The sequence below is a fragment of the Phocoena phocoena genome, chromosome 12, assembly GCF_963924675.1.
Source record: "Phocoena phocoena chromosome 12, mPhoPho1.1, whole genome shotgun sequence".
Classification (NCBI taxonomy): Eukaryota; Metazoa; Chordata; class Mammalia; order Artiodactyla; family Phocoenidae; genus Phocoena; species Phocoena phocoena.
Genome location: NC_089230.1, coordinates 81,753,763 through 81,768,013, shown reverse-complemented (window position 1 = coordinate 81,768,013; position 14,251 = coordinate 81,753,763). Strand labels below are relative to the sequence as shown.

General features: G+C 39.8%; 1 protein-coding gene across 50 annotated transcripts in view; it reads left to right on the top strand.

Moving 5' to 3' along the window:
- The window catches only part of RIMS1 (regulating synaptic membrane exocytosis 1), a 480,052-nt gene extending 466,044 nt beyond the window's left edge, over positions 1-14,008 (top strand). For all 50 annotated transcript variants that reach the window (XM_065888884.1, XM_065888935.1, XM_065888916.1 and 47 more), the window contains 5 exons: positions 4,807-4,945; positions 7,579-7,691; positions 11,546-11,647; positions 12,396-12,535; positions 13,790-14,008. In XM_065888884.1, the coding sequence (XP_065744956.1) occupies positions 4,807-4,945; positions 7,579-7,691; positions 11,546-11,647; positions 12,396-12,535; positions 13,790-14,008 (713 nt within the window). The remainder of the gene's footprint in view (positions 1-4,806; positions 4,946-7,578; positions 7,692-11,545; positions 11,648-12,395; positions 12,536-13,789) is intronic.
- The last annotated feature ends 243 nt before the right edge of the window (positions 14,009-14,251 follow it).

The window sequence follows — 14,251 nt, the reverse complement described above, 5'->3', positions numbered from 1 at the left end:
CTTTTTCAGATTCTTTTCCATGATAGGTTATTACAAGATACTGAGTAGAGCTCCCTGTGCTATACAGTAGGTCCTTGGTGATTATCTATTTTATATATAGTAGTGTGTATATGTTACTCCCAAACTCCTGATTTATCCCTCCCCCTTCCCCCTTTGGCAACCCTAAGTTTGTTTTCTATGTCTGTGAGTCTATTTTTGTTTTGTAAATGAGTTCATTTGTATCTTTTTTGTCAGAGTCCACATGTAAGTGATATTATGTGACATTTGTCGAAAATTATCATGTTACCCGACCTGTTTCAGTTATTTATGGTATGTGATATCCTGTCTTATTACTGGTGTAGCTCCAACACCTAGAACGATGCCTGTTAGATTATAGGCCCTTGGTGCTTAATGAGCATTTATAGAATGAATTAATAAGTCAATAAGTTGTTTCTAAATGTAGCACCTCTAAATATGAGAAGGGAGAGTTCATATATAAATAGGACACATTTTGGAACATTCTGTGAGAGAAAATCTGCTCTTCTAAAGCGTGTGTAAAATACTTAACCCCAATAATTGGATTTTACTAATTTTTGTGTGTTTGTGAATGTACAAGTTTTCTAATCCTTTTGTTCTTTGTATAGTACTTAGGACAGAAGTTTCAGGTCAAAGGTTTCATGACATCATTTGAGAGCAAACTTCATGTCTTTATCTGGTTAATGATTCTTCAGTGGATACAAGTAATTATTAAATACTGGTGGTATCTTGAACAGACATGATAGTATTTTCTAATATTTAATGGTTTAATACATTATATTGGTGTTAAAAATGACGTATGTAACATATTTATGCTATAATTATAGAGATATGGATACAAATAATTATATACACTTGTATAGAATATATGTGATTCTAACAATGTCTTCAGATGAACTTGTAAGCCCTTATGAAAATGTATACATGAAAATATCTGTGTAGCTAAACTATTGTTCTGTTTGTAAAATTAATCAGATCAGACGCCGTGTTTTCCTAAACCGTGGTATAATGGAATGATCACAGACTGTGGTTCAGAAAATCAGGTTTCTCATCCAGCTTCTGGGCTAACGAGGGGGATGCTGAACAAGCCTTTGTTCCCACTAGAACGTAAGCTCCATCAGGCAGAGGTTCGTGTCGGTTGTGCTCACTGCTGTATCACCAGCATCCAGAAAAGGCAAGGACCAGGACAAGTGCCGCACAGATACTTGCTGCATGAATTATACTTCTCCAAATGTACAGTTTCCACATCTATAGAACAATGTTCCTTCCAGCCCTTACATTCCGGATAATAAGAGAGCCCTTTGAATATAAATCAGACAGATTCATGGCTGGAATTGTTTACCCAGCTGTTACCCGGGCCTTTCTACAATTGTCTAGTGCATCAGAACTCTTGTGATGCATATTTATTAACATGAGTAAGACGAGAGATAACGGTCCATGATTGCCATCTTCAGAAGGACTAAAACAAAAACTTTAAAATGAAAAACTGTTATTCAAATCCACAAAATTAAATAAGTATAAAAGAAAGTTCAGTAACCAACCTCTTAAATGATGGTTTTGCAAAGTGTGTAGCACTTACATTTTGAAAGCTGCTGTAAGGATTTGGGGACACCCTCTAGATACACCTTTCTATGAGAAAACTTGATATCGCCATTAAAAATACAAATTGATAAAGAACTCTTCACTTTTAAATTTTTTCTTTTCATTCACTGAACAAGCATGTCATGACAACCACGTGTAACAGGTGTTAGGAAATGCAGGAGAGGCCAGGCTCTGACAGCCTCTCCCCATCATCTGGATGGCCAGGCACACAGAGCCTCCTGGCCGGACTCAGAACCAGCACCGGAGACACTGCAGAGGAAACCTGAGGACTGGGGGCTGCTGACCAGACAGCGGCCCCTCCTGACCGCCGTCACTCACAGCCTCCCCAGTACAGCCACCAGGACCAACCCAGCCGTGGGGGCCACCATCCAGTCCCTTCACATCCTCCAGACCAATGCTTGATGAGACCTTGACCCCCTTTTTAATAAAACCATTGCTGCTCTGCCCCCGACACTCTCCATCCCCCTTCTCCTGCTTATTTTTATCTGTAGCACAGATTACCAGGCTTATTACATATATTTGTTGATTTGATCATTGCCTTGCTTGTATACACACATGTATGTAAGCTCCATGACGGCAGAAAATCTGTTACTCATCAGTATATACCCAGCACCTAGAACAGTGTGGGACACCTGGTTGGTGCTTAGTAAATATTTGTTGGATGGATGGATGCATGGATGGATGCATAGATGGATGCACGGATGGGTAAATAAATGAACGACTGAATGAACAGATACTCTAACCTGAACCCCTTGCAGCTGATTCTCTTAACTGTTTCTCTCCAGTTTTCAGTATTCCCCCACCATATAGATTTAAAATTGGCCCTCATTTTTCTAGCTATCAGCCTCATTATTTTCAATAGAATTTGGTGTTCTACCCTCGTTTATTGCCTCAGGCTGCCTGGGGTAAACATTTTTCAAGATTCTAGCTGGCTCACTTGGGTAATACGCCCTGGGAGCTTGCCCCTTCCCCTCAGGTGGGGTGCAGCCAATATGCACGCAGGGATGGAATATTGCTCTACACGGTGACTTCATACAGGAGCTACATCTAAGAAGGAGGCACAGGATACACATAAATAAACACCCAAACTAAGCTAAACAGCACCCAGAGTGGCCAAAGGTGAAGTCCCTGCCTTGAGGAAGTGTACAAATCCTACAGTGACAAGTCCAGTGGGCAACACAGAGACCAGAAAGAGGACAGGTGGAGAGTCCAGAGCCATAGGTGAGAAAATGGGTACGTCCATGGGAAGGTTGCTACAAGGTTTCTAAACGGCAAGTTAGAAAGAGTTAATAAGATCAAACAGATTCCTACCCATTCACTAGCATTTCAACTTCTAAAAATTTACTCTATAAAAACTCCTGTAACAACTGGAAACATCCCAAATGCTCATCAGTAAAGAGATGGTTTAATTGTGATGCCACATAACCATACAATGAAACAGTACCATCTTTAAAAGAATGTAGACCTGTTTGTATTGTATAATTGTGTTTAGTGGGATGAGAAAATGCACTTTCTTATGAGAGCTGTGATTCATACCACTGTTCGAGATACTAAGGATAATGGTGAGGAATATTCCCCACGTCCCCCTCCTTGTAGAAATTAATTTCAAATTGGTGAAACAACAACAAACAAACAAATGAAGCTTTACTAGCAGACGGAGCAGCGTCATGAAGAGATATAAAGCGTGGCAAGGGGATAAAGAATGATGAGGTTAAGAGAAAGCCTCCCTGAGGACGTGATGTTGGAGCAGAGCCCTGAATAAATAAGCAAATCAGAAGGACAGACTCAGGGCAAAGCGCCCAGAAGCAGCATGCTTGGGGTGTCCAAGCAAATGCAAGGAAGGCAGAGTTGAGGGAAGGACAGTGACCATGTGGGATGGGGGGAGGGAAGGTCTGAGAGGCAGCCAGGGACCCGATCATATGCATTTTGGAGCCATGATAACAGTTTGGACTTTCTTTTAATTTTGATTGATAAACCATCAGAAGATCTTGAGAAGGGAGTGACATATTCCAATTTACGTAGCATGGCTGTTATATAGAGAATATTCCACACTGAGTCCATAGGATATAACCCACGACATCTTTTATTAGACAATTTACAAAAGTGTTGCAGTGACCCAAAATGAGAGGAAAACGTTCAGTTTTCATACAGTTTATTTAGGAATGTTTTTAGGCATCTTCTTCACAGGGGTTTTATGAGGATTGAAAAGGTTATATGTATACACATATGTATGTATTTTATGGATGTGGTTATGTACATAGAGCATTTTTCATATATTATTCATGGGTATTAAATGATACTATGTGAAAATAAAATGGAAAGGAAACGAGACATGCATATAGAATGTGTAGGTAGAAAAAGCATGGCAGGTTGTAAAAGTCTAACTGTTTGTCTAACCTTGCGATATTGCTCTAATCAAATAAATGTTTTAGAATTCCATATCCTTGCTATGAATAGTATACTGGCTAGTGCATTTCAAAGGGGCTCAAGAAAGTTGCTCTGAACTTAGAGTTTATCAAGGAAATAATCAGCCGGTATGATTCACAGTGCAAAAAGAGACTTGGCCCAAAACTGTGGTCAGAAGGCTACAGCTGGGTCGAAAGGCCACGCATAGCTGTGAAGCCTGGAATTAAGATAGTACCTGTTCTGCCTACATAGGTAACCTCTGTGTCATGTCAGATGAGATCGTCTATGTTACGGTGTTGCAAAAATCTTTAAAAAAGTGCTGCTTTTTTTTTCTTTGTGAGGACTGGCAGTACCAACACAGCGGTATTTTTCACGCTGAGTTCCAAGTGCCTCTTCTCTTTTAAAGGACATGGTCCATTCATTTAGGTTTGTCCCTATGCAGTTGGAGCATCCCTGATTAGGAGAAACCTGTTAGGTTCCACAGAACAGTTCGTGCAAAATCCAGTTTTTCGCTGAAGTTGACAACTTCAGCAGCAGTAATACAAGGAGTGCATTTTGCCTCATTGGGATACAGGCATCTGGTCTGCCTTCCGCTGCTACCCCCTTGGCCAAAGCATCCTTTGGCAAAGAGATTTAATTAATCAGAGTATTCTCTTGGACACTACTTTTCTGCGTAGATTTTTAATTATATGCGTAATTAACTATCGTACTTGCGGAATCAATCGATATTCAGGGGGAATCGTCTAAAACAAACTTAGAGTTTCTTTTACTCTCTCCTGTCAGAGTCAGGCCACAAGAAGTTAAAAAGCACCATCCAGAGAAGCACAGAGACGGGCATGGCAGCCGAGATGAGAAAGATGGTGAGGCAGCCAAGCCGGGAGTCTACGGACGGCAGCATCAACAGTTACAGCTCCGAGGGAAAGTAAGTGGTCTCTGCACACCCACGTGGCCCGGGGCCAAGGGTCCTGTAGTCACAGGGCAGTCAACAAGGCCCCCAGGGTGATCCTGCTGCTTCTTAATACAGCCAGGAGGTCAACCATCCATTTGAAAACAGCCTGACCTCTTTGGATAATACACACACACACACACACACACACACACACACACACACATGGACACGGACACACCTCTGCACCTGGTCACACAGACATTTCAAAGGGATGAAGAAATGGGCGGGTGAACGTGAATAAACTGACCATGACCGGATGTTTATTGTAGAAATGCCACATTGAATGGATTCTTTCATATGGGAAATTCATTGTCTGGCCCAGCTACCAAAATCTGAATTAAAACTTAGAGGTGTGGAACTGATTGCCCGTATTCCTACTTTTCTCCAAACTGTTTTGGGCTCTAAGTTGTTGTCAAGTCTAACGTTCTCATAATAGCAATTTCAAGCTTCTTGTTTTTAAAACATCACAAATTCATTTTTACCTTAGGAAAAAAAGCCCAGGAGCTATCTGCTTTCTGATTAAAGAATTTTACTTAATCCTGAAATTAATTAATTTTGAAAAAATATAACTAGATTTTTGTTTTGGTTACTTGACATGATTTTTACCATTTCATCTAGATCTTGCACAAAACCTGCATTTTCCTATGCTTGAGAATTTTTCTGGTAAAATTGAACTTTTACTAAGGTGATAGATAACAAGTAATTAGTATCCTACAGTGGGTTACTTGGGGATTGACCATGTACAAGTTTTCCGTAATTATTTATTACCATTCAGATATCTTTTACCAATTAGTATGAACGATTTATTTTACTGGCATTTTTCTGTTCTGTTCAGAAAATGAAGTACATTCTGCCAAGTTAATGTTCATGCTAGGCTTTCCCATTCCTAAAACTAGTGAATCCCTTTATTTGCTCCAATGAGTGATATATATCCTCCCAGCAAGATACAGCCAAGAACAAAAATCAGCAGGCATGATGTTATGTAGTTAAACTTGCTGACAAAGTACCAATATTTGCTGAAGTATTATGAAGCAATCTACAACTAGAAAACTAGAGACACTATTTTCGGATATAAAAGTTAACGAGGGCTTCCCTGGTGGCGCAGTGGTTGAGAGTCCGCCTGCTGATGCAGGGGACCCGGGTTCGTGCCCCGGTGCGGGAGGATCCCACGTGCCGCAGGAGCGGCTGGGTCCGTGAGCCATGGCCGCTGGCGTCCGAAGCCTGTGCTCCACAGCGGGAGGGACCACAGCAGTGAGAGCCCCGCGTACCGCAAAAAAAAAAAAAAAAAAAAAAAAAAGTTAACGAATCTAGATTGGGATTGACATATACACACTACTGTATATGCAATAGATAACTAAGAAGGACCTACTGTATAGCACAGGGAACTCTACTCAATACTCTGTAATGGCCTACATGGGAAAAGAATCTTAAAAAGAGTGGATATACGTGTATGTATAACTGATCCACTTTGCTGTACACCTGAAACTAACACAACATTGTAAATCAACTCTACTCCAATAAAAAGTTTTAAAAAGTAAAAATTAACAAACCTAATAATATTTACCATGAATAAGCCACTTAACCTCTCATAGATTTATTTTATAGTCTCCAGATGGGATAATAATTAATACCTTAATTCCTTTGATTGTGAAGAAATAATGTGTGTGAAAGCACACTGGAAACAATCAATCCTTATAGAAACCTGTTTATTCAAAAGAATACTTATTGAAATCCAACTATGTAACAAGCCTGGTTCTTGTTACCCAGGAGATGTCAGTAAACAAGAGCACAGTCACTGCTCTGGGAGAGCCTGTAGCCTGGGGCTCCAAGCAGTCCTGGTGTTGTGAGAAATAGACCTACGTTAACCAATTCATTTCCATTTGAATTAAATAAAAATCTCAGGTAATATGAAATTTTAATTCTTTCAAAAACGAAGAAATTAAACATTTTGATTTGTAAATAAGAATTTGTACTATGCTATATTTATTCAAGAAATTATTAGCCATTTCTTAACGTTTAGCATTAATGTTACTTAATGCTCATGAGCAATTATTTATGTATTAGTTCATGACATAAAATTTTGCACCTTGTATCTTACGTCAGTGATACATTTACGTAGGGATTTGTATTTGTAAAGTGTGCAGAAAAAATTACTACATTAAAAACTGTAACTGAGCTCTCCTGGACAGAACATCAGGTCTTTTTTTAAACTTTTTATTTTTTATTGGAGTATAGTTGATTAACAATGTTGTGTTAGTTTCAGGTGAACTTAGGGAGGGAGGCAGGGGAGGGATAACTGGTAGTTTGGGATTGACATGTACACACTGCTATATTTAAAATGGATAACTAACAAGGACCTACTGTATAGCACAGGGAACTCTGCTCAATACTATGTAACAACATCAGGTCTTAAATTGATAGTTTAGACCTTTTTGCAATCAGTGCTGGGCTTCGTGGGCTTGGTTCAGAGGAAATGCAAAGAATCAGTAAGTAAACCGATTGCCTAAGTACTGTTTGATTCATGACCAGAACTCGTCATCTAATGGAAACTAATGAAAAGAATTCTAGAAGATCTAATGTCTTGATTTTTGTCCTTTTGGTAATAGCTTAATATTTCCTGGAGTGAGACTAGGAGCGGATAGTCAATTCAGTGATTTTCTCGATGGACTGGGACCCGCCCAGCTTGTTGGCCGCCAAACCCTCGCCACCCCTGCAATGGGTAAGAATAATTTTTTTCTGTAGTTAAACTGATGTTTCATGCTTGATAAGATCATCTAAAGTAGCATAATAAAAAAATTATAATAATATAATAAAGTAGCATAATAGTAATACAAGAGAGAAGCAACATTTTAGCTCAGGTGTTGCTGGTTTCAAATGACTATTCTAATTTCTAATGCATTTTTCTAACTTGAGATATGCAAATGAATAAAGTTAGTCATTAATCTCTGAATTATCAAAATTCTGTTAAGACAGAGAGTCTATAGTAAGTCCAAATGTAGGAGAAGGGTAGAATTTTATAGCACGGAAAAAACGATGGATTATTCAATCAAGGAGATTGGCATAAGTGTCTAGCTATGCAAAAAAATATTAATGAAATTACCTCCCTACTTCAGAACTTAAAAAATATAATGCTTGGGGGGCTTCCCTGGTGGCGCGGTGGTTGAGAATCTGCCTGCCAGTGCAGGGGACACAGGTTCGAGCCCTGGTCCGGGAAGATTCCACATGCCGCAGAACAGCTAAGCCCATGCGCCACAACTACTGAGCCTGCGCTCTAGAGCCCGCAAGCCACAACTACCGAAGCCCGCACGCCTACAGCCCGTGCTCTGCAACAAGAGAAGCCACCGCAATGAGAAGCCCGCGCACCGCAACGAGGAGTAGCCCCTGCTCGCTGCAACTAGAGAAAGCCCGCACGCAGCAACGAAGACCCAACGCAGCCGAAAACAAATTAATTGATATTTTTTAAAATTTGGACTCAATTGTAAAGGAGAAACGGGGTGTAGAAAGACACTGGAAAATACTGAAATCGCTTAAATTAATGTTTCTATACTCTTGGAGTGGGAAAGAACTTCCAGACCAAAGCCAGATAAACGTCTACTAGCAAAATATGCCGTATGTAAAGTTTAAAAAGACGATAAATGGAGAAAATTGTATGCAACATGTGAAATAGGTATTTCCTGAAGAACATGAGATTCCAGCTTGAAAGAACCCGTAGAGTAGTCAGCAAAACGCATGAGAATAGGTCAACACAAAGACATCATCGTGAGATTTTACAGCACCAGAGGTTGATAGAACACCCCACAAGTTTCCTAAGAGGAAAAATAATTTTATGCAGACTATCAAAACTCTGCTTCTCATTGGACTCTTCAATAATAATACTGGGGGCTTCCCTGGTGGCGCAGTGGTTGAGAGTCCACCTGCTGATGCAGGGGGACACGGTTCGTGCCCCGGTCCGGGAAGATCCCACATGCCGTGGAGCGGCTGGGCCCGTGAGCCATGGCCACTGAGCCTGCGCGTCCGGAGCCTGTGCTCTGCAACGGGAGAGGTCGCAACAGTGAGAGGCCCGCGTACCGCAAAAAAAAAAAAATAATAATAATAATAATACTGGAATCCAGAAGATGAGCATGGCCTTCGAAATTCTGAGTAACAATTGATTTCCAATGAAGACTAAAATTGCCAGTCAAATCACCAAGTAAGTATGAGGCTAGAATAAATACATATTCAGACAGGAATGGTCTCAAAACATTTTCCTTATACCCAACATTGCTCGGAAAGCTATTGGAGGATATACTTCAACAAAATGAACTAAGTGAATGTACAAATTGTGAACTAAAAAAGAGGAATATGACATCCAGTAAATAAATGCTTCCGCACAAGAGAGCAATGGGTGGGATACCCAGGACGGTAGTGAAGGAAAATGTAATAAAACAGCTGCAACGGGCTTTATAAGCAACCTGTCCAAGCTGTATCGATAGCATGTCAGATTCATAAGACAAAATCTATAGAACACCTGATATACTTGATTTTATGGAAGAGATAAACAACCAGGAGAGAGTAAGGGGTTGAATCAGTGATACATCCATAAAAATGTCAGCAAGGGCTTTTTAAAAGACACTTAGTGGGTGTAGGAAAGAAGAGAGTCTAAGAAATGAGAAGTAATCATGGTACTCCAGTTCACTCGGCTACAAATAATGTTGCCTAATCGTAATATAAATATTAATATTGGGAGAAGAAGATGACAGAAAATGTCAAGTATATGGTGGGGGTAGGAAGCAGTGAGAGAGAGCAAAATTGGGGGTCAATAATGATATCTAAAACTGAAGAAAAAAGGAAAATATATGTACGGTATTTAGAGATAGGGATGCAAATGCCAAAAAGTAAAAAATAAATCAGTTAAAATACTGAGAATTTTGAAAACAGTGACCTTTGGAAGGCAAGAGGTTGAGAGAAAGGCCGGGAATATTTTATACTAATAACAAGTCTTAGAGAACAGTTTGACTCTTTAAACTATGTGTGTATGTGATTAAAACAAAAACAAAAACCCAAGAATCCAGGAGCTAAGGTCTGAAACAGAATTATTATAAACAGTAAACGATAAGCTAATAAACGATTCAGAACCACAACATTGATCAATGGACCAGGCAAGTAAAAGGAGTTCACAACCGAGAAAGTACAGATGATTCAACCAACTAAAAACAACTTAGAGGGCTTCCCTGGTGGCGCAGTCGTTGAGAGTCCGCCTGCCAATGCAGCAGACGCGGGTTCGTGCCCTGGTCCGGGAAGATCCCACATGCCGCGGAGCGGCTGGGCCCGTGAGCCATGGCCGCTGAGCCTGCGCGTCCGGAGCTTGTGCTCCGCAACGGGAGAGGCCACAACAGTGAGAGGCCCGCGCAAAAAAACAAAAACAAAAAAAGCAACAACTTAGAAATAATTATATTTAATGTTTTCGGGGATAAAGTATCGTATCGTTCAGAAGAAGTTGAGCATCTTATAAAAATAGGTAAAGGACATAAACAGGCAATACAAAAGAAGGAATAAAAATTGAAAATATTTAGAAATATGTTCAACCTCCCTAATAATCAAAGAAATTCTACTTATAACTTTTTGAATGTCAGATTGGCAAAAACTAGGCATGTTGCTCATAACAGTATTAGTGGGCTGTGGGAAATGGGAAAGACAGATTCTTCTGGTCACAGTACAAACTGGCACAACCTTTCTAAAGGATGTTGGCAATATACGTGGCATTTTTAAATGTCCATTCAATTAGACCTAACAATTTAAAATCTGGGAATTTATGCTCAAGAAATAATTGACCCAGGGTGCAAAAATTCTTTATAAAGCTGTTCATTCTAATGCTGTTTATGATGACAGCAATGTAGATAACCTGTATTTCCATCCAGAGGGATCTGGTTAAATAGGTAATGACATGCCCATTCAGTGGTTCATACAGTCAATAACTTGAGGATATATGGTCATGGTGGATAGATAGATAGATAGATAGATACATAGATACATAGATGCATAGATAGATACATAGATACACGTATAGTTAGAGAGACAGAGATGGATAGATTGATACATAGATATAGTGATAGAGAGGTAAGGAAAGAAGGAAGGAAGGGAGGGAGGGAGGGAGGGAGGGAGGAAAGGAAGGGAGGAAAGAATGAATGAACTTGTGAAATTGCTAGGATATTTACCAAAATATTAATGGAGGTTTTCTCTAGATGATGGAAACACAGATAATTGTACTTTTTATTAAGAAGTATTATATAATAGATGACATAAAGGATAAGAAATCTTATTAGAGTACAAGAATCACTTAAATACTTCAGTATTGTTGCAGTTAAGTAATTTGTAAACCAGTATGAGACTCCCGTAAGTTAGATTAGCACCAAAAAAATGAAGAGAAACATTTCAAAACCTGATTTGGAGGTAGGGAAAGAAAATGGTATGGGGGAGCTCAAAATATTAGTTATTTATGAAGATCATGAAATTTGGAGTCTCTTATGGACCTCTATTTTTTTAACTGCATGTGACTGCAAAGAAGCTGAAACATTTTGCTTCCTCCACTGACAGGTGATATACAAATTGGAATGGAGGATAAAAAAGGCCAATTAGAAGTTGAAGTGATTAGAGCACGAAGCCTCACGCAAAAGCCTGGTTCCAAATCCACACCTGGTAAGGAGCGGTGTTGCTGTTTGGACAAGAGAGTCTTACATGGGCAAAAACTCAAAACATTTGCTGCATTTGAATTTCACATGCTCTATTTTTTCATTATCTGATTGATTAACAAGGCAGCTTTTCTATGTTCTTTCATTGTGGATCAAAGAAAAGCGGATCTCCAGAGCCTGTGCTCCGCGGCGGGAGGGGCCCCAGCGGTGAGAGGCCCGCGTACCGCAAAAAAAAAAAAAAAAAAAAAGGAACAACAAAGAAAAGCGGATCATAAAAGTGGATCTGGGTTTTCCTTGCGCAGTTACTCTGTCAGGAAATATTAGGAAGAGTCTTGTATTAAGACAAAGTTTAGTTATGATGGCTTCTTAGCTGTGTCAGTTATTTTTTTTTCTGCCCATTTATAAATGCGGGATAAAAATTCAGTTCTAATCACAAAAAGGATGAGCTTTTAGATATAAAATGTGCTTTAAGATATAAACCTCTTTTGTATTGCCAGCCATAAACCAAGTCAGTCAGAATCTTAGGATAACTGCATTTACTGCATGCATTTACTTCAAAAGAGGAAAATGGCGTTAGTGGTAACATATGGGTTTTAAGGGATAGAATTTATGGAACACTGAAAATTTTAAATGGTTTAAATAATCAATGGGAAACTTTCAACAAGCATCTCTATTTGTCTAAGGAAGCATTCTCTAATAAAAACAATTTAACTTGAAGGATTAACTTCTTATCTGTTAATGTTACCTTTGTTCAGCTCCATACGTCAAAGTGTATCTTTTGGAGAACGGGGCCTGCATAGCCAAAAAGAAGACAAGAATTGCACGAAAGACCCTTGACCCCTTGTATCAACAGTCCCTGGTTTTTGACGAAAGTCCACAGGGTAAAGTCCTTCAGGTCAGTCATAGCTGGTTTGACTTTTTGCACTGTAACAGGCCCATTATCCATATCAACATTGAAGAGCTGGTCCAACAGGAAGAGAATAAAGTCCAAATTGTTCATTTACAATATAAGTAATATATACTATCAAAATATCTTTTGGTTCTAATGGAAAACAAGATTTTAACTTTCACTCTCCTTTTCTTCCTTCTCTCCATCCTCTCCTTTTACTTCTGCTCTATTTCCCATCCATTTCCTCTCCTAGGTAGATAGATAAATAGATGATAGATAGATAGATAGATAATTGATAGATAGATAATCAGGACAACCAATGCCAATACTAGTTTATTGAGCGAGACATGGGATTCAAAGAGGAAGAAAGGAAAGGACCAGAAAACATTCAGGACGGGTTGAATGTCAGGTGCCTTGTTAGGTGCTTCCTTTTCTAAATGTTTTGACTCCAATTATTCCCATTTTAAAGATTATGTCTGAGGGTCACAGAGATTAAATAACTTGGCAAGGTTACTCAGTAAATTGAAAAGGGAAGATTCACCATCCCTGCCTGTGTAAAGCAGTTGAGTGAGTTCATTTGGGAACCTCCACTGGGGATTAAAGGGTTGGAAACAGAACCTGGAGCAAGTGTAATGGAAATCATCCCTGACACCAAAAGGAGACAGAAGGTGGTAATCGTCAGTGAGATCACTGACTTATTAACCTTCTGATCAAGTCAGAATTGTCAGGCAAGTCCTCAAGGGCACCAGCTTACAATTACTGTTCAACTTGCCCCTTCACTAACAAGTCCATAATATAAAAGAAATTTAATGAATATTCTCATCCTTTGCTCATACTCCACCATCCACGCACGCCATGGTACAGGGAGTTGGGTTGTTTCGCCCTCCTAGCTTGCACACATTTTCATTTGTATATCTCTGTGACCCTGCACTTTGCTTACTAGATCGTAGTTGCTAAAGACGGTTTTGAATTTATATATACATAAACTTGTGTATTTATTTTTAACATGGTTTACGTAGACAACACCCTCATTGACCAGGGAAACGTGATTTGCGTTCCGTCACATCTAAAACTCCTGGTGAAGTGTCTCTCAGAGTACCTGAAGGATAGTACCTTTTTATTACTATACCTCCTTGGTCTTAGTTATATTCACTTCCCCCGCTTCCCTCACTGGCTCACTTTTACAGAATAGTTTGCTTTAAACTGTTCACACATGAAGGAGAGAAGCTCGGGCTTTACTGCAGTTGTCTGTCTCTGCAGGTGATTGTCTGGGGAGACTACGGCAGGATGGATCACAAATGCTTTATGGGCGTGGCCCAGATCTTGTTGGAGGAACTGGATCTTTCCAGCATGGTCATCGGCTGGTACAAGCTGTTCCCCCCGTCATCACTGGTTGAACCCACGCTCACCCCCCTGACCCGCCGGGCTTCCCAATCATCTCTGGAAAGTTCCACCGGCCCCCCCTGCATCCGGTCCTAATGAACTCACACCAGTAAGACTCTACCTTCAGGATAATAATCTGAACCAAGATATTTCATGATCGAAAGAATGGTTGGAGACAGACAATCAACTTGTGTTTTGCTGGTAGTCGTGTTTCAATAATACGTCCCTATCGTTGTTTAAAACCTGGCTTCACATGACAGAACAAGGCAGTTATCAAATACAGGAAGTCAATGTGCTAGTGAGAATCACTGATGCTTCTGACAAATGAGACAGGGGAAA